Source organism: Phodopus roborovskii, unplaced genomic scaffold, assembly GCF_943737965.1.
Source record: "Phodopus roborovskii unplaced genomic scaffold, PHOROB, whole genome shotgun sequence".
Lineage (NCBI taxonomy): Eukaryota > Metazoa > Chordata > Mammalia > Rodentia > Cricetidae > Phodopus > Phodopus roborovskii.
This window is the reverse complement of record NW_026126567.1, coordinates 6127486-6148686: the sequence shown is the minus strand read 5'-3', so window position 1 is coordinate 6148686 and position 21201 is coordinate 6127486. Positions and strand designations below refer to the sequence as shown.

General features: G+C 42.1%; 1 protein-coding gene across 1 annotated transcript in view; it reads right to left on the bottom strand.

The window, feature by feature from the left end:
• Positions 1–20723, bottom strand: part of Tmem71 (transmembrane protein 71) — a 35805-nt gene extending 15082 nt beyond the window's left edge. Inside the window, exons 1-6 of the mRNA XM_051202602.1 lie at positions 20424–20723; positions 19221–19307; positions 18997–19078; positions 17528–17588; positions 13549–13761; positions 9896–10044 (exon numbers count right to left, since the gene is read on the bottom strand). Coding sequence (XP_051058559.1) covers positions 9896–10044; positions 13549–13761; positions 17528–17588; positions 18997–19036 — 463 coding nt within the window. The 5' untranslated portion in view covers positions 19037–19078; positions 19221–19307; positions 20424–20723. The remainder of the gene's footprint in view (positions 1–9895; positions 10045–13548; positions 13762–17527; positions 17589–18996; positions 19079–19220; positions 19308–20423) is intronic.
• Between the last annotated feature and the right edge of the window lie 478 nt (positions 20724–21201).

Here is a 21201-nt window from a genome sequence, read left to right as displayed (position 1 = left end):
AATAGACCTGCCCTATGTACAGTTCCCAGTAATCAGAACAGCGGCAACTCTGCTCACTGTCCTTAGTGGAGAGAGGGAGGTGGAGCCTTCCTGGATGAGACGGTGTTTTAACCTGTGCCCATCCTTTGAGGTGTAAAAGACTTATCTTCAGAACACAAAGAAGCAAAGATGACAGGGATGAGGGTTTGGTGAAGAAAGACAACTCTAGTATTAGCAACAAAGTGATCCAGAAGAGTACAGGAAAATACAACATGATGAAGGATGGGTCATGAAAGTCATTGAATTCCCAGCTGAAGAGTAGGGGGTCCATTTACAGACTATGGGAGCGATGAACTGTTCCTTAGCAAAAGTGTCACCCTGCACTTATTCGTGAGGCATTGCGTTGAGGTAAAATAGCATATAGTGAAACTGGGAGGGCCCTGGAAGAAATCATGAAATGGTATAGGCAAGGAGATGGGTCATCTCACCCTCAGTCTCCAAGTGATATTAGGCCATGAATGGATTTATTTACAGTGTACATAGGAGCTTCACATCATTAAACTTCATAGCGAAGGTAACTCTCCTTCTAATTTACCCATTCATTCATTTGGCACTCATTGAACGTGACTGCTCACCAGACCACACTGTTGAGAAGCAGTCGTGGATTAGACACCTGTCACTATTTGTTTCATGAGGTTTATGTTCACATGGGAGATGAGTGGCAGACTATATTGTGATAGGTGTCACTGTGGAAAACTACCCTCTATAAAACACATGGAAACACCAAATGAAATACTGAATAGCAAGCAAATACATGTTTTATTTTTAATCATTCACAGAGGATAATTGGTGCAAATAGCTTCTAAAACTTGAATGCATTCTCTTATGGTTTGTTCATAAATACATTTTTACTAACCCTGGAATTAGACTACCAGTGCTTCCAAAAGAACAACCAAGTTTAATCTCAAATCCAAGTAACATAAAATGTTGAAACATCATAGCTCCCAGGGGCATCTGGTATCCTCAACATGAAGTCACCATGGTGTGATATTTGTTTGCAGACTCTTGAGCTGAATCTAAGGTTAAAAGACCCCAAACTCTCCAAGCTAGAACTTTACTGGAAAGGATCAACACAGTAAGAATGACTTTCATTTATATAAAGAAGGTGCCACAACTTGACTCCACAGAAGCCACTGGCTTGATTCACCTGGCATGAATGTCCCAGGAATCCTCAAAGCTGTCTTGGATGTTCTGTGTCATGTCTACCCACAGCTTAGTTTCTCTCCAATGTCTCTAGATGAGAACTTGAGACAATACAGAACACACTGGCTTGGATACAAAGACGTTCACAAAGGGCAGGCAAAAATCCTGCATGGAATGCAGGTGTTTCTTGGGCTGGCTTAGAAGATGGCACATATCCAATGCACATTCTTTTAAAGCTGCATACTTAAAAGAAAAGGTCATTCCCAGCAGGCAAGCTGAGGCCACTCATACCCCTGAACAAGAACTGTGGCTGAAGCTGACAGGGATGGGGGATGGAAAGGACGGTTTGAAAGTCATAATTAAAGGCTGCTGTTTAAATGGTGCTATAGGGCACCAGGTAGGGCCCTTTATTCTTAGAGGCAGACAATTAGGACCAAGTCCCTGCAGGGCTGAAATAGTTAATTTTCCCCACGACAAACTGAGGGAAAAAAACCAAAGCAAAGCAAACAATAAATGTTCAGTAGCTTAGGCTCAGTCCATGGATGGGAGGAAAGTATCTCCTTGATATTTTAAAAGTAGGTTTTTATGTTCAAATTTGTACTAATCTAAGGAGTTACCTTCCAGGAGTCAATATAAAGGCTAGGTACAGTATCGATCAATACAAGCAGAAGGAAAACCCTTCAGAGAATGTTCAAGAGAGCCGTTCACAACCCTACATCACAGAGATATCATCTCACATGGGAAAGGAAAATAAATGTGGCTATGAAAGACTGAGAACCCTGGGTAAAGGATGCCCAGAGCACTCGTTCAATCACTGATCAGATTTCAGCTCTGACCGGTTAGCCTGGTGTTAGCCTTGGAGAAATTGTAGTAACTTATTTTACTTTGGGGAAAATGCTAGAGCAGAGATGAATCATTTATTTTTCTTTCAGTTGCCATACCACCTGATTTTTGATTGTCTAGTTAGACAACAATTTCTAGGGTTCACAGGAGTCTTGGTTGCATGACTAATGGAATATCCGGCTGAAAATGTCTACTGAGTCTGAACATCTCAGGACACTCATATGTATGGGAGCAGAGGCAGACACTGACCAAAGGAGGTGAAAATCCTAGTCTGTCCAGGGGTGGGGGAAGCTCAATCAGTCGGAGACAGGAAGGAAGGCATTTTTGATTGAATAGACATACATGTAACCAGATACATGTAACTAAAATACAGCATACAATTTGATGGAGTCTGCCAAGATCTAGGCTCCAGGAAATCTGGAATATGAGTTATAATAAGAGGAACATAGGTCATTTTATTTTAGTTTCATGATCTCTAATTTCTTTATGCACTGAACAGACTGTTTCTATTGTTCACGGTGATGTGAAGACTGAGTAAGGTTAGTGAGATGTAAACATCCCATGGCATTGGATGCGGTGATTGAAGACTGAGTAAGGTGAGTGACAGGTAAACATCCCATGGCATTGGATATATGGAGGACCTGAGGCTTTTAGCATCAATGTACATTATAATATGCAAAGTTCGTGGTTATGTCTGTGATGGTCACTTTGGGGGTGGAGACAGGAAGATGCTGGGTTGTTATTAAATGATGCTTCCAGTTGGGAAAGATTACCCAGAATATGAGTTATTATTTAGCCTTGGGGAAAGAAAGATGTCTTACTTTGAATTGGACAACTGAAAAATTGCCCCTCCACGTAAGGGTTCTCGATTCTTCCTGCAGATTCTTCTAGGTTCAACACTTAACCATACTCTAATCCCCATGAATTTACTATGAGACAAAGTACATCCTCTGCCACCAGCTCCTTGATGGGCTTAATGTGTATCGTGAGAAAGTCCACCAGAAAGGACACAACTGAGCGTGGTGAGGAATGGCTATGAGCCTAAATGATTTTAGAGGGAGTAGAAACTGAAGAGCAGGGGGAAGAAAGAAGTCTGGAAGGCAATTTTTCCCATGTGGAAGGAGACTCAAGAGAAGCAAGCTGAAGCTGATCAGTCCTAGTTAATAACCAGCAAGGCTTTTCCTGTTCCCCTTGCCATCAGGAAAAGGCCAGCACGTGAGGTGACTGAGGAAAGATGCCACAAGGGAGGAAGGATTCAAGCAAGGGGGAAGTCCTCAAGCCAGAGGATTTCAGAAACTGCCGCAAAGCTAGACAAGGCAGGTGCTTCACGGAGATAGAGTCAGGAGGTCTGTTTATCTCCTCAGTGCACTTACCATATACCCTGCACGGATTTCTGGTTCAACTAGAGGAGCCAGGTCATAGTATAGCCAAAGTCTAGGGAAGACTGTCTGAGTCCGCCTGGGAGAATACAGGAAGATCTCATAGACGACACAGGACTGAAGCGGAAACATGGAGGGTGGTTACGAATTCTGCCAGAAGGTAGTAGGAAGACAGCGGACTAGGCACGGAGAGAGAGGAGAGGAGAGGAGGGAGGGCAACGCGGAGACAGACACCCGTCTGAGAGACAACATGGTAGGTTCCCACTGAGCAAGCTCTGTATGGCTAGCTGGAAGAACGAGCCCGGGGAAGTACCTCAAGACGACTCTCATCGGACTTAGACGATGTAATATTCCCAAAACCCCCGTCACGTTCAGGTTCTAAGATCAATCTGTGAAGATTTGAAGTCATTAATGAAAATGTCCAGAGTGAATGTGACACGTGTTCTGGCTAAAACAAAAACAAAAACCCTAAGCGGTGATTCCCGGGAGCCCCTGGGTCCCCATTGCGGGAACTGGAGTGGTTTGGGAATACTAAGACACTTGGGGGCCTCTCATGGCAGGAGTTTTTAATTAGGTTGTATTTGTCTTCCCTGGAACATCTTGGTAACACCCGAAGGCACTCTTGCTTATCCTAACTTGAGATGTGTGAGCTCGTACTGTGATTTGTGAACAGAGGCTGTACATGCTCCTAACATGCTGTAACTCACGGGGTGTGGCTGGCACAACGATGCACTATCACCCCCTCAGACCAGTTACACTAAAGTGGGGAATTCTGTCAAGGGGACAGCACTCCGAGTATAAGGCGTTGTGAGCATCCGAACTCTCCCAGTCACTCCCGGGAGGGCTGTTTCTGCTGCTTATCCAGGTCTCTGCCTTCATAAGACAATTCGTAACTTGCGATCTTTTACAAAACTAGACTATGGAATATGTAATTCATGTCACCTCTTGATTGGTGCTCATCCCCATCAATGATTAGCCTGAAAGCTCCATGAGGGACCTCATCCGCAGCAGAAAATGTAATCAGTACCCAGCTCATGGCTCGCCCTCAATGAGGGTTACTTTGTTCTTGAATGGGGAGATCACATGAGGGTGAGACATTGAGACCAGAACAATGGTGCTGCAGTAATCACAGACATGGTGGGTCAGGTTTCATCCCCATGGAAACTGAGACGAACGTGAGATGGAGGCTTTGAGAAGTCCCAGCCTGTGGCCTCGCTCTACCTAGGCCTCGATACTGAGAAGCTGAGCCAATGAGCTGGGACTTTTGGATGCGGGAGTCCCTACCACACATGCAAATTCCTTCCTATGATACTCCCACAGCTTTTGGGTACTTACCAAAGCAGTCTAAGAAAACATCTTTGCTGGTTGCCATAGATGAAGAAAGCAGCAGATAACCAGTAAGGGCCATATGGTGGAGCTTGTCCTGAAGCATGCTCACTGTAGCACTGCTCACAATAGCCAAAATATCTCAGATGCAACTCTAGTGTCTGCCCGCGGACGGATGCATAGAGAAAACGTGGCATGCGTGTGCAATGGAATGTCATTCGGCCTCAAATGTGGAAGGTAATCCTGCCCCTTGCAACAACATGAAAGGACCTGCATGGCAGTATGCTAAGGTAAATAAATGGCCCAGTGCAAAAGGGCAGATACAGAGTCCACTTCTGTAAGGATCTAAGTAGGTAAACTTACAGAGGCAGAGAAGTCGGTAACAGTTGCCAGGGCTTCGAGAGTTAGGAGGTAGAGGGATTGGGAGTATAGCATTTCCAGTACATCAAATGGATGAGGTTTAAGGACATGGGTGGTACAGCCTGTTGCCTGTGTTTGACAATGTGCTATTTTTAAGAAGATAGGTTATGTTCATGTTCTTAAAAACACACTCACACCTGTGCACAACACACAGAGGGCATAAGGTGCCTTGGGGAGCTGTTTGGTATGTCCTTTATGTTAATTACGGTGATAAATTACTGGTGTTTGCATATAGCTAACTCATTAAGTTGTACATATTAAATGAGTACATTCCTTTGTGTGTCAATTATACCTCAGTAAAGCTGAAGAGAGAGCGAGAGAGAGACAGAGAGAGAGAGAGGCAGCTAGACAACCAAATTAATGTGGAAACGAGAAAGGATCCAAGATACTCCTGGCCGATCACACATTCCTCAAAGACAATTCTGTGATCCCAGGACAGGAGGCAGGCTCTGTGGCAACAGCAAAAATATCCCTATGCTGTTTCTCAGGACTGCCTGGTCTAACTTAGGAAATAAGCACAGATATCTGAATTTAACAAAACAGATGGCTCTTACGAGGCATGTTGGAATCCCTACACAGGACTTTTAAATGATGGACGGCATTAAACGGAAACCATAAAAATTCTTAATACTCAAAATGACCAAAGAGACATCTGTCTCTAAAGAGATGTGGTTTTCCCCAACACATACTATTCTTTGACTGATTTTTGTATCTTTTGATAAGTTTACTAATAAATGAATGGCTCTTAACACATCAAACATTTCAACAAATATCTTTAGTTGCATTATATTTGAAAGCATTAATTTTTTTTGCTGTATCACCTGCTTTCTTTACATTCAAAACAGATTGTGTTTGTTTAAGAAGGGCAATCCTGTGGCATTAGTCCTAGAGAAAAGCTCAGAGATCAAGCTTGTGACAGGCAGGGCTAAAGAAGATCCTGCCCCATTCAGTTCTTCCTGAGTGAATTCTCTATTCTATTTCAGGGTGACTCACAGATCCAGGAACACATTCCAAATTGCAGTTTGGGGTGGGGTTGGGGTTCTTGGGAGATGCAAAATGCCACGGGTAAAGAATGAATTGAGACTAATGAGGGAAGGTATCTCTGTGCAGCTGGAAAAGGGGTTAGGGGAGGACAAACCAAGTAGGCAAAATATCCTCTCGTCTCAAAAGAACGAAGTGTGAGAAAATCAGGGGAAATAGTGTTTGATTGCAACCACCTCGCAGAGAGAAAATAGCAAAACAATTTAATTTTGAATTCTTCTGGAGTCTTCTAACTAGGCTATATTTCCAGAGAAAAATAAATTGCTGATAAATCAAGAAGCCTTGGGTAAAACCAGAAAACTAGACGTCTGAGGAGATTTGATTACAGCTGACAGCAGAGAGCTTTCCAAGTCTTGTGTGTACCCAGGTTGACTAATTACTGATTTCTGGAATGGGGTGGTTTGATTTGTTATATTTAGAAGATATTTGACAAGCATACGAATCTTAATAAGATACCTCATGCATGTGCAGCACTGTTGTGGTCCAACTGTTTTCGAGTTGTTCGGGCACATTTGGAAAAAGCAACTATGGATGCCAGATGCCAATTTCCAAACATGTGAAAACTGCCTTTGTAAAAAGCCATTTCCCAGTGTTGTAGTTTAAGTGTGAAATGTCTTCCTTGGTTTGGAGAGATTGTGGGGTTCTTAGGAGACGAACCTTTGCTGAAGGAAGTACTAGGTCATACGATGTAGGCCCCGGGTGGGGTTTTATAGCACAGATCCAGTTCCAACTGGCTCTCTGTCTGCTTCCAGATGCATAGACACAATCTGACAAGCTGCTCCACTCTCTTGCCACCAGATTGTCCCCACTGGGCTGGACTGTATACCTTAAAACTGTGAGCCAAAGTACACTCTGCCTCCTCCAAACTGCTTCAGAACTTTGCCACAGAGCAAGAAATGTAACCAAGACATAAGCTATAGTTACCAGCCACCATTCTCATGTTCTAGGACATCTTGTGGAAACTGGCTCCTCTTGGTCACTTACAGTTGTCTTGGAATTGTCTCTTTTAGGCTTTTGTTACAAAGGAAAGTCAATCTCAAGTGTTTATATTTGCCCAGAGAAAGTAAACACACACACATACACACACAAGTCTGCTAAAGTCTGAGCATGTTCACTGGCAAACAGTGGGCTTGAGGGATGGCTCAGAAATTAAAAGCATTTGATGTTTTTCCATATGGTCCCAGATTGGTTCACAGAACCCACGTGGCAGCTCACAACCATTTGTAACCCCAACTCTTGGGGGCCTTAGCCCCATGGCCTTGGAGGGTACATCTCCACATAACTAAAAACAGTAAAAATAAATACTTGTAGAGGGGATATGGTTAGTAAAGCATCAACTCCAAGCTCATTTGAAACTTTTTATGAGTTAGTGCACTTCATCTTCACAACAATCCAACACGGTATTATCTCTGACATTATATCAATAACGAAGTAGAAGACCAGAAGAGTTATTCAATGTGCCCAAGGACACACACGGGGGAGGAGGTGGTTCCAGGACCTGAAGGCAGGGACACTTAGTCCGAATGACTTTCCTGCCTTTTAGAGCTGTCACTGGCAGATTTCTTTTCACAGTCCCTCAAATGAAACACATCCATTTGTTAGAATTCTCCCACATCCTCGCCACCTCATCCAATCTATCACAAACCTGCCAACTCTACGTTAAAAAAAAAAAACCCTTAACTCTTTTCCTTCTATTCACTCTGTACTTCCTTGGAATGCTTGCTGCTTTTCTTTGCTTCTGAGGTCCTAGCAGCTCTGCTCCAACCAGTCTTCCCTTGCATACTACTAGAAAACTAGCACTGAAAACCCAAATCCGATGTGTCTTCATCTGCTTAAGATCCTTCAAAATGCCCTTGAATCACTACATAAACTGTCTCCTCCATCAGGCACAAAAGGTTTTTCAGCCCTCTGCCATCTGTCTTTCGTAGTCCAACCTCCAAGTCCTGCCTCCTGTCTCTGTCCTGCTGAGATTTCCTTGCTATTGTAGCTAGAGTACACTTGGTTTCATTAAACATTTGTTCATATTATGTGATTGATTCATCATTTGACAAGCTCTTATTCTTTTACAATTAATCTAGCATGTACACTCCTACACACACATACACACACACACACACACACACACACACACACACACACACATATGCCAATTGGAAATTTGTGCCATTCATCCAGTTTTTCTCTATTGGAAACAAAACCAGGAAAAACTAGACGGATGGTACAAACTTCCATCCTCATCACTTTTCCATTAATTTTTCTCTGTGTAAGTCATAATAAATTTTGCCTATTTCCCACAACAAAATGCAATGAATAAGAATAAGTAGCTTTGTTGACGTTGTCTGACATGACACTGTTCTCAGGGCCTAGACAGTTTTAGCCTATGTGGAAACACACACACACACACACAAACAAACATAAAACATAAAAGCAAAACCAGCTTCCCATTAAAAGAATGGCTTTTTGTAGAGTTCTCAGCCTGAGACCATTCACGGAAATGGTCAGTTCTTGCGTTTGCAAGATGCACGTGAGTGATCAATCAGAGTGAAAGGAGTGTAGGGGAGTGGAAGAAGGCGGGGTTGAGGTAGAACCACACATGAATTGAGTCAAGAGCAACTGTGGCTGGACCTTTGCTCAGGGGAGTCCCCCCTTCAGTCCCACACTCGCCCATCACATTGAACACTGGTTGTTGCTCAGACTCTTCGTTCTCATTTTGTGTTGTTTGCTAGAAAATTACTCCAGTTCTGACTAAAAATCAGAAGAAAGCCAAAGGAATCTATTTGTGTTGGGAAGGAATGACTAGCCACAATATACCAGCCATTTAGAAAGTGGAATAGAGCAGGCAGAAGTGTCGTTCTAGCTCTGTCTGCCTAGTGAGTCATTCATCCCTTAAGACCCTCTTGGATGTTACTATACTTGAAACCCTTCTGGCCTTATCTAGGCGGAGCTCATATTAACTTTCGGGCTTATGTATTAACTTTCTCTCCACCATTCTGTCCATGTTCATAACCCTGAATTGGCTCTTAAGGCATTACACTGTAACTATCTGAAAACCTATTCCCCTCCTTATCCGAGAAAGGAATTTTCCAAGATTAGCATAGTGGTTTCCGTAGAGCACGTAGTCGAGTGGGTGACAAGAAGATGGGCTCTGAGTTTATATCACTGCATTTATATGCACACGTTTTGATGCATACATAAGCATATTATATATAGTAGATATGAAATTTCAACAGAATACAAACATATGTGTCTATGCATGAGCATGCATGTACCATGTCTTTAAACTAAAGTAGTTGAGATTTAGCATCACTATCCCAGCACGCCAAAACAGAGGTTTGAATCTGGACTCAGGGTCACTCTCTCCAGTACAGGTCTTCTAAACTTGCCTCTGTTACCATTTCTCCACTTCTAATCCACACATGAAAAGCCACACTGGAAAAGGGACGATGTTTTCTGAGTATTATCAACACTCTGTTGTAGATACTTACACTCTAACTTTTTGCATGACATGACCTTTGTATTTCAACCACAGGGTGCATGGGAAAATGTCCATGCAATTTTAAACTCTGGTTTCATCCTCTGTGTCAAAATGATAGTTATCTTTGGACTGTGTCTTGGGCCAGGACTATATGACTGTCATTCATAAAAGATATCTCATCATGAAATACAAAACGTGAGACCACCATTTTCACTGATGTGGTACATACCCAGGCCCCTGATGCCCTCCAGCCAGATATCCTCACTTGGAGGTGAGTCAGCATCTCCAAAGAGGCTTCCATGCAGCCAAGATTTAGAGGATCTGAGGTCCAAGAGAGAAGACAGAGGACGGTGGGTTCTCTTTTTCTTTCTAAATATTCTGGGAAGAAATGAAAGCAGTGAGGAGCAGTCACCTTGTGTTGGAAACAATCCATTGGAAATGACTTGATGCACGGAAGAGGTCTACAACCCAAACCCATACACTCACTTTCTCAAAACTTTCTTAGATGTCTACTGTGTTCTGGGATTGTGCATTAAAGTTCCCCCAAAGTAACCACACCTTATACCATATATCCATTGCAGAAAGGCTGGAGTGTCACAGAGCCAAAGCGCAAATCCAAATTACCTTGGGCTCTCTTGTCTTTAGCCACATATATTCATGTTTATTGCCCAAATCTGTTTGTGACTACCAGTGGAAACCCAGTGGGATCTGTTAACTTAAGACACCACAGATTCCACTGACCCAAAAGCTGAGAATTTCATCGGATACACCTGAGAACTATAGTAGAGTTCCTCACTTTGTTATAACCCACCTACCTGATATTCCCACCAATGCATCTGAAAACTTTCCTGACTTATTATGCTGGCCAGTTTTATATAAACTTGACATATTCTGGAGTCATTGGAGAGGAAGGAATGTCAACCGATAAAATGTCTCCACAGGATTTGGCTACAAACAAGCTCATAAGTAATTTTTTTAGTTATTGGTTTGGGAAGGCCCAGCCCATTGTGGGTGATGCCACCCATCGGATAGTGGTCCTGGGTTCTATAAGAAAGCAAGCTGAACAAGCCAAGAGGAGCAAGCCAATAAGGAGCACTCCTGCATGACCTCTCCGAAAGCTACTCCTCCTCCTTTCAGGTTCTTGTTCTGTTTGTGTCCCTGCTTTTACAGCTTTTGATGATGTATTATTGTATGGAAGTATGACTGAAATAAACTCCTTCTTCCTCAAGTTGCTTTTGGTCATGGCGTTTTTTCCACAACAATAGTAAGTCTAACTCAGACATGTATTATTTTCTTTTTCTGTTACTATAAAAGCTTCATGAAACTGCTACCACATTGAAATGTGGAACTTGAGGAAACCCAAATCTGTGTTTCTGAACCATGGTCACTCATCTGTCTCTAGAAGAAGTGATCTCTTTGAGAGGAGAGTTTTGTTGCGTGATAGTTAAAGCTATATAACTCAAAGGATATTGAAACACTAAGTGTTAGGAACTAGCAGCCAGCTGACCCCCGCCCCAACGATGGGCAGGACGCTCATGGCCGTGTCATCCCTACGTCAGCTTTACCTGGCTTTACCTGGTGGCCAGAGGACTCAGTTATGCATGCGCAAGGCTCTTTTAAAGCAAGCGCGCCAAGTGCTTCTCTCTCTCTGCCTCTCTGCCTCTCTGCTCTCTCTTTGCTCTCTCTCTCTCTCTCTCTCTCTCTCTCTCTCTCTCTCTCTCTTTCCTGCTTTCAGTTGGCCACCAGCTACCCCCTCTTTCTCTCCTCTCTCTCAATAAACTCCGCGTGGGTGCTGAGTCTTGTGTTTGTGTTTCTCAGGCATTAGCTGCAGCAAAAGAACAAAGAACAAATGAATGGACCATCAACCAAACCAAGGGGCATCTGAACCCCAGAAGAAACTCTCAAATATCACCCAAGGAGACAGCTCTAGACCATTGGGCACAAACTGGTTACAAGCTCTGATTCAGGTGACAGCTTTGGTAAAAAGTAAATCCATTTGGGGATTTAGGTATAATAGCTGTTGATACAAAAACAGCAGCTCTCTCCTCAAAGAAGGTAAGAGATAGTTTATTCTGAACCCAAATATGAGTAATTGTGGCCCTGGAATATAAAATGTGGGGTACCTCAGCCTGTATTCCTGTGACATGGCCACTCATGTTTGAGAGCTGTGTCCTTGGACGTATGTCAATGGTACTGAGTTAAAGACTAAGCCATGTATACACAGTGGCCACAGTGTATATTCTAGGAAACTGACAAGGCATAAAGACACTGCTGGTACCTCGATGGAGCTCACTTGGTGTCAGGTAGTTTTCTAAGTGCTCTGTAGAGATAAACCCACATGATACCTAGAACAAGCCTGTGAGACAGGAACGATTGTTATCCCAGTTCTGAGAATCGAAAATGAGAGCCAGAGAGATTATATTATTTGGCCAAGGTCATCCAACCAGTAAAGGATGTAGCTTGGAAGCAACTCTAACCAGTCTGACTCCATGGACACTGGTCCTAACCATCATAATATGTTGGAGATATGTGCTCTGAAGAATTACATGGAAGATGCCCATAGAGAGCGGGCATGGCCAGGGTAATTGAGAATCAATAAGGCTTTCTGGGCCAAGTAGACCATAAACTGTATGAGATGAGTGTTGGAAAGTGTGTTTCACATTGGGACAAGGTAGAATATGAGGCTGGAAAGATAGGAAAGGTCCGTGCATGTTCAATAGGGGACCATGGGGATTAATGCTACCGTAAAATAAGCCACAGGCATGTGTCTTGCGAAAGGGAGAGGTAATGATGTGACTTGGTTTTCATTTCCAAATTTTCTTTGGCCATAGAGGATGGCCTGGAAGAGTAGGACTGAGGGTAGGGAATGATTAAAAGTTCATGACAATATCACTTCTTGTGCACCTGTCTGAGATGTGCCAAGCCTTGTTCTGAACGCATTATGTTAGTGGGAAATACCAAGGGGGCTGATCCAGGACCAAGGAACACAAAGAGGAAATGGATTGTTTTTACTGTGACAGTGTTCTACTGTTCAGAGGGGCTTCTAGAATCGCTCTCAGAAGACATATTTTGAAGTGACTTTCTCTCAGTGTAAAGGTAGCTTAGAGCAAGCCTTGGGTTATATGTATTTAATTTGCATAAGGTGTGTGTGTGTGTGTGTGTGTGTGCGCGCGCGCGCAAGTCAGAGGTCAACCTTGAATATCTTTTACTATCACTCTCCATCATATTGTTTGACACGAGGCTTCTACTGAGCCTTGAGCTCTCTGATTGGACTAGATTGGTTAGCCAATGAACTCCATGATTGCACTTGTCTCTGCCTCTCCAGCTCTGGGGTTACAGATGCACAATATTCTGACTGGCTGTTGTGTGAATGCTAGGGAGTCTGAGTTCATGTCCTCAAGCCTGCACACAGGGCAAGTGACCCACTGAGACATCTGCCAGTTCCTAAGCCCTAGTTATTCATGGGTCTCAACTAGGATAATTTTAGCCTTCTTTCTTGCAGGAAGCACCCCCCCCCAAACTGTATCCTCACCAAGCGACTTGCATTCTCCTAATTGTATCAGGGTTTCTCCGAGTCCTTTGCCTGTATCTTTCTCCATGGCATTCCACTTCCTCATTGTTTTTAGCCATTACCCTATGTCTTTTAGAATTCATCGTCACCATTTCTAAGACGTCCAGGTTGCCTGTTGTCCCCTAAGTGAAACTGGCATCATTCTCTTCCCCTCCACTGTCCCCAACACCACCTTCCACCCGGCACGTGTGTTACTTCCTCCTTGACTCCCACACCTCTTGGGCAGCATTGAGCTGCTTATCAGTGTGTGGATGAATGGATGGAGGGCACAACGGGCTTGAGAGGCCTTTCACGCAATGTTCTCTACTTACTTAACTAAGTTCTCCTTGTACATAACACTGGTATGGGATGGGTTCAGAGTGACGTGGCCATCAGGGTCACAGAGGAAACTGTCCTCAGTCCAAATGTAGTAGCCATTGGTGAGGAGTCGGGGGCTTCTGCGGCAGACACAGTGAGTTCCTGTCAGGGGGTCTATGGAGCAGCATTCGAAAGAACCGTCTCCATCAAGGAATTCACAACCAAAGCTAAAAAGGGAAAGCAGGGGGATTCTTTAAGTCACTACCAAGGACTACAGCCAAACAAAACCCACAGGACCATCTAGACGTGAAGGAAATTTAGTTCTTTCTATTTTGAATGTTGGTGACGATATTCTGGGCAATCTGCTTCTTCACCTTAGGCTGGACCTACACCTGATATTGGTCCATTTTTTATGGAAATATTGCCAAACAGCCTTTCTAGAATGTTAGAAACTCATTGTCCCCTTCACACAAAACAGCTTAAGTGAGTAGCATGTGCCACGCTGTCACTCTTGTCAGTCACTGTAATAGAGAAATCACCACTTCCTTTCTTTTAACCCTCACACTTGAGAGATACCCAGCTCTTTGGTGGCAGCTTCCATATCGGACCCGAGTCCTTTCTTTTCAGTACTAAAAGATTTCCCATTCATACGACACATCTTTCTATGGCAGAAGGTGACTTTGAACCATTTACTGTTTTAATGCGTACTCCTATTCTTTGTTTTCTAATTAAAGCAACTCTTCTTTCTTGTGACAAGCCAGTGGCACTTATGTGATTCCACCCAGAGGAGACTGTGGTTTTCACCCCCTTCATTACAGAATTGTTAAATTGTAAAGTCCAAGATTGGGTCCTTTTGTTCATCTACCTTCAGTGCCAACATACTGTCTTATCATTAAATCAGTTGTCAAATTCTAGTATTTTCTCCATATATTTAATCACATCATCCTTTCCAGATGTCTGTGCCAACTTACGCTTAGAATATCAGTATACACTAACCTAAGGAGAAGAGGATTTGCAAGTAACAAGAGCTAGGTTTTTACTTTGAGTTTTCATCATAATTCTACAACTTGTTTTTATTCTCCCGACATGCTACTTTCCTGTATATTTCCTGTATACCTTGTACAAAAATCTGTGCATTCAAGGTTATTTAAACCTCACAGAGTTTCCTCAGAGATGTCACAATTTCATGGACAGCTCTTAATAATCATGTCCTCCATATTATAAATGTCCTCTAAACTAAACACTTTGGTTGCTATTTATATGTGCTCATGTTTTGTGCTTTCATCTGTTAGGGGATTCTAACTGTCCTAACTTGATTTTATGTTGCTGCAATAAGACATTTGGACTAAATGTGGAGGAAAGAAATAATTTCATCTTACAGGTTACAATCCATACTCAAGGAATGACAAAACAGGAGCTTGAAGTAGGAACCTGAAGGAATATTGTTTGCGGGTTTCCTTCCTCCACTTTGCTAAGCTAGTTTTCTTACTCAGCCCAGGTCCACCTGTGCAGGGCTGGCACCACTCACAGATGGCTGGACCCTCCTCTACCAAGTAGCAAGTAAGAAAATGCCTCTCAGGCATGCCCATGGGCCAATGTAATTGAGGCAATTCTTCCTGGGTGACTCTAGAGTTGTGTCAAGTTGACATCTGAAGGTAACTATGACAATAACTTAATCGATGTAAGACTTTTAATGTCTTTGTATAATTTCATTAAAGTGAGATGAAGGTAAAAGCAAATAACTAGAAAGGAGAAGATAAAAATAGGTGGTGAGGAGGGGGAGTGGAGAGATGAGAGGGAGAAGAATCATTGACGCAGTTTATCAAAAAAAAAAATTCCCCGACGATTTCCAATACTTTTTATGCTGACTTATAGACTGACTTATAGACTGACTTATAGACTGCCTGAGGTTGTCAGGTCCTCCACTTTAAATCACTGATGAAAGCAGTAAGTTGTACAAATAGAGAGACCTGAGACTTTGGAAATGCCAGAAATGAGCTCTCTCCATTTCAGCATCATTTTTGCTCATCATTTCCTCTTTTTGTAGAAAAGAAAGGGAAGATACCAGTAATAACCCCAGATAATAATTGCCCCAGATCTTGATGCTTCTGAGTGAGAGCTGAGTTACAAATTTCTTTCTTTTGTTTACAAATTTCTTTCTTTTGTTTCTTGCTTTTTTTTTTTTTTTACTCCTATGCTATATTTCTCCCTCCATACAATTTTCCTTCTCAAGAATCAGTGAAGGTTGCCATAGTACACTGGGCACCTGGAAACTACAGAACTCTGTATCTGTATTTCTGGCTGTCATCTGAGGCTCAATTTTGAACAATTATTACCAACCTAATTTTCTCTAAACCTGGGGCATTTTTCCTTTCAAGTGCCCTTGAATTTTCCTTTCCTTTCTTTACTGGATATAAAATGGAAATATTCTTGCAACATCAACATACTCATAAGAGGGTGCTCTTGGTGATACCAAATCTTTTCACTGGTTAACAAAGCCCCCCTGTAGGTCCTGGAGGCATTCCAGCAGCTTATTCTCTTTCAGTAGGCTCCTTTCAATGGATTTCAGAAACCTAACCACACAGACAACCAGCAGCTTGCTCAACTGTCTAAATGCCAAGTCCTTTCTTCTCTTGAGAGATTATTAATCAAGACCTGGAAGAATTTTGCTTCCGGTGTTGGTGAAGGGACAGAATCTACCATAGCCTTTAAAACATTTGTGTAGTTATTCATATATTGGTAGGTTGTAAGACATGTCTTATCTCCTCTCTATATATTTCCCTTAAGGATTACTGTTTTCAATTTAAAAACCTATGGACGATTAACACATGAGCTTGTGGTTAATGATATACTAATTAGTAGAAATTATGTATTGAACTTGTACCGTCTATTTGGTTCTGCCTTTTTCAAATATCTCTAAAAGGTAGCGATATTTATGATTCTCCTCACATATCAAGAAAAATATTAATATTCAGAAGGGCAAATTACTTAGCTATTTTTTATAGCTTGCATGCAGGGAATCTGGGATTAAATCCTAGCTAAACTGAGCCAACACAGATTCATATTTCTGCCTATATATCCTTGACTGACTCATGTGGTTGGGTCAGAACACCTGATGTTTACAGGAAGGACAGATTCTAACGTCCCTGCTCGATTCCTTTATTTTCTAGGTACATTTCAGAAAAATGCTAGAGAAAACCTCAACTAATGCCTACAGAAGGAATAAGAGGTGGAGAGAAGCTCAGGTAGAAAAACCACGGGAAGGAAAACAAAGATTCCATTGCAGGTTTGGACAAAATGTTGGAATAAATTATCATGAGTAGAACATCAAATGTGGCCAGCTTATGCGCCGGTAAATAATGCAACCCTTGCGAAATGAAATGGGGAGTTGCCATGCATAGTTTGAATGAGAATGATCTCCATGGGCTCACATGTGAATGTGTGGTCTCCAGTCGGTGGAACTGTTTTAGAAGGATTTTGAGCAATGGCCTTGTGGGAGGAGGTGTGTCACTGGGGGTGGGATTTGAAGGTTAGAAAGTCCATGCCTGTCCTAGTTAGTTCTTTCTTTATCTGCCTCATGCTTCTGGATCACATGTAAGCTCTCAGCTACTGCTCCAGCACCCTGCCTATCTGATTGCCACCACGGTCCCCTCCATGATGGTCATGGGCTATAACTCTCTAGAATTTTAAGCTTGCATAAACAATCTCTTCCATAAGTTTTCTTTGTCATCATGGTGTTTAATCATGATAATAGAAAGCAGCTAAGACACCAGGTTAAGAAAAGAAATCAAAACCCAAGCACATCTAAGTATTCAATGTAGTTTTCCATCCAATAAAGAAATACTTACACCTCCCTACATGCTCACACTAAAAAATAAATCAAACTATTCTTAGAGTAGACAAGCTTTCAGTTGCTAACGCACAGAACTGAACCATATGTACATGGTCTTTTGAAGGAAGTTTGATTTGACAGAGAAAAGCCCCATGACATACCTTGGGAAAATGCACGTGGGAGACAGCTGTCCAGAACGGCCTCTGTCTGACCTGGAGGAATCTGCATTAGGAAACAGGAGAGAGTTTTTCAACATCTCATGGCCATGAATGGCAACAGGGGTGACCCATGAGCAGGTATGCCTAGATGATGTCCCACCTTAGCAAGAGGACAGCAATGTCTGTCACAGGGCAGTGTGAAGAGCTGGTTACAGGTAATCTCTCAACTTGTTACCAGTCCTCTATGGGAGACATAAAGTAATCTAGAAGCTTCTGTCCTTTATCCTTTCTCACACTCCACAGTCCTTGTAAGGTTTCTTTAGTGCAGGATGATGAATCATAGCCACTAAACTGAGCTTATATATGGAAAAGAGAATGCACCTTGTGTGAAGTTGTAAAAAATCAAAGTCAATTGCTCAATGTGTTGGTTATTGGTAGCTTACTCCATAATATGTGGAATTCAATCACTGGCCAAGAGTTGTTATTAGTGCTTTGTAGATGCTTCTATACAGCAACAGAAACTGTTTGGGTGGAGATAAAGTTGTGATTTAGTGTGTGCATGTGTCTTCCTCTGTTGCTGTCCAGATTTTGAGACAAGGTCTCTCGCAGAACCTGGATCTCATCAGTTCTCCCAGAATGTCTTCTCGGTACCAGGTTTACCAGAGCATGTCATCACACCCAGCCCTTTGTGGGCTACGTGACTTTAAACTCAGGGCCTAGTGAGCCATCTCCCCAGCCAAAGGGTTTCCTTTAAATACATAAGAATTAAAGGTTTGAACCCTCAAGTCTTCATTAAAGAAGGTGCAACCATGCTCTCTGTCTTAGCCACAGGCATGACAGTGAGCTTCACTTGGAAGAGAGTGGCCGAGGATTAATTATGTCACATAATCCTATAACAGGCAGAGACAGTATCAAGACTTCTAACAGCCAGGCCCAGTGAAACTTGGTTTCTTCACTGACAATTACCACTTAAAACAAATAAGGTAATTTAGACTTGCAGCTTGAGCTTTTTTTTTTTTTTTTTTTTTTTATAGTAGAAAACTGTGGGTGTGAGAGAGGGTAAGAAAGAGGGTTTGGGGAGAAAAATAAGAGGAAGGAAGAAACCCAAAACCACTACCGTTTTAACAACGCCCTTATTTTCTGCAAGTAGCTATTAATCTTTGAGCATTTTTTTGTAGACAGTTTTGCATCTTAATTGTAGCCAATAAACAGTCTCCTTTCACATTTGTGCATAGGCATCTTTAAAAGTGATTTTTTTTTAAATCCTAAAAGCTAAAAGGGAAAAAAATCTACACATTTCTCTCAAGGAAAGAAATGAAGTAAAAATCATTGCCAAAGCACACACTGGCATTTAAGAAACACAAGCTACTGACAGATGGCTAATGGTCTAAGTATCAGCAAAATCAAAGCAAGGAAATTGCTAAGGACTCTAATCGTTCAAAGATAATTGCACAGAGCAGTTTCGTATTTACTTGCTACTGGTGTCGACATCAGTTGAGAGACTTGGTACATCTTGAGAAGGCCGCTTTTTCAAACTTCACAGATTTTTTTTTTCTGCAAAAAGACGTTTAAAAAAAAAGATGGACCATATATTAAAAATAGACAAATGATGCCAAAACAGATGGCATCTACTAATTGCACTAGTCAGATTTGTTTGCTGAAATGGTACAGAGATGTAGACTTGAAGACAGCATACCAGATTGTGGGGCTTCAATGAGGTGGTGCCTGTTTCAAAGACTTCTAATTCTATTTTTCATTGTCTCGTTGCATAAGTCTCAGAAATCTGTAAATAAGGATACCATTTTAGGATTTATGAAGGTGGATTTTTCATCCAGATTAAACAATATGCATTACTTAATTAAGAAATCTGAAAAAGTAACTGGCTCTAGAGTCCTTGAAACAAACCCATGTGTATTTAAAGCAGCCAGCAGAATATAGCTTCATTATCGCGTTTCAGACAGTACTTGAGGACTGGTGCCTGTGTTTTTTGCTCAACAACATGGACTATTGATAAGTGGCCATGGAGAAGGCCGGTGCTTTTCGTGGCAGCTATCAGCTTGGACATTCCTAAACAGCATAAGATACACTGAGCTACAAATAGCTTACCACCACCCAGATGACAAAGCTCCATTCCCGGAGGCATGTAGTATACTTTTCAATTACAAACTAAGCATACAAAGTGTACTATTTGTGTAGACTTTGCTCAGTTACATAGTTCTAGCTCCAGGTGGCTAGTAAATTGTATGTGTGTGTGTGTGTGTGTGTGTGTGTGTGTATCACTACCCTGGTAGTTTTGTAAGATAAGATGAGAGTCTTTCATGATCCACTAGCTCTGTCCATATTTTTAATAAGCATGTTGACTAATAATGGACTATCAATCACATCAATTCCAGGACTCATAATAGATTATTTAGTAATCTATGTGTGAACCTTTCAAGGAATCATATACCCCGACTTATAAGATCCCTTTAAAGAAGACAGAAGGCATTTCTAGAATCCTCTGAAGGTTTCTAAATCAAAACACACTTTCGGGGAAAAAAAAATCACTGCATTGAAAAATAAGATATTGCACACAAGCAGACATATTAACATGTCCCTTGTCACTTCAGCATTGACCAACACAATAAGAATATATCTGGCCCAACCAACTATATGCTAGTTTTACCCGAGCAGTAAGCTTTCTTTTAAGCCATGACATTTTTGCAGCAGAAAGCAAGTTCTCACTGTTTGATCTCACAAGATCAAGTAGCTGTGTACAGCAAGTATAACGCCAGTTAGTCGAGAATTAGTAACTGTGAAAACAACTCGTGTTAGCAGCTCAAGAACTTTTCAAGAAACAGACTCTGTCTACTAGTTTATCAAAGCAATGCATCTGTTCTGAAATATAACTCGCTCATACATATTCCTCCACAGGGAGTCCCCAGGCTCTTCTTCCGAATGATCAAACGACAGGATGATCACTGAAACACGAAGCTCCTCGTGGTTGGCAGTTCAGAAATCTGGACCCAACAGTTCTTCAGCTGATAGTCCCGTCAGAATGTCAACAGGTGTGGAAGCCGATTCACAAAGGGAATCCCGTCTTCCCTTCTGGTGGAAACTGCCCACATCTCCGCTGCGTGTAGGCATCCACAGCGCGGTTTGTGTCTTTGGTGGCCCCTCGATCTTTCAGCTGTTTCCTAGAATAGAATAGCTTGTCATTCTTGGGAGAGTCAGCCTCACAGCCCTTGTTTACTTTCAAAATCAGCCTTCTTAATCAGAGGCAGGGCAGCACAATGAGGTCATACTTCCTGTCACGATCGTATCAGTGGTGTTCACATCGTGGAACATGGAGAAGGTAGCGGATCTCCCTTGACCAGTAGTAGAACATGGGCAATGCAGAGTCAGGTCAGCTGGATAAACTGTGATCAATGAGGAATGCTTCCCAGAGCTACCGGGTCATGTCAACCTGTACGAATACGAGAAAAATATTTAACCAAGCAATTCTTCCTGTTTGTCATCTTCTACAGCCACGTTCAATTATGAGTAGTATATAATTATGTTCTTGATCCAATTAACGCAAATGAGTGGAAGATAATATGCATCAATGCCACTAAGTTCAGAATTCAATAAAGGAACATGATGGTGTGATTTTATAAGGGCTTCCACAGTACTAATCTGTTGAATCAAAACAGTTTGAT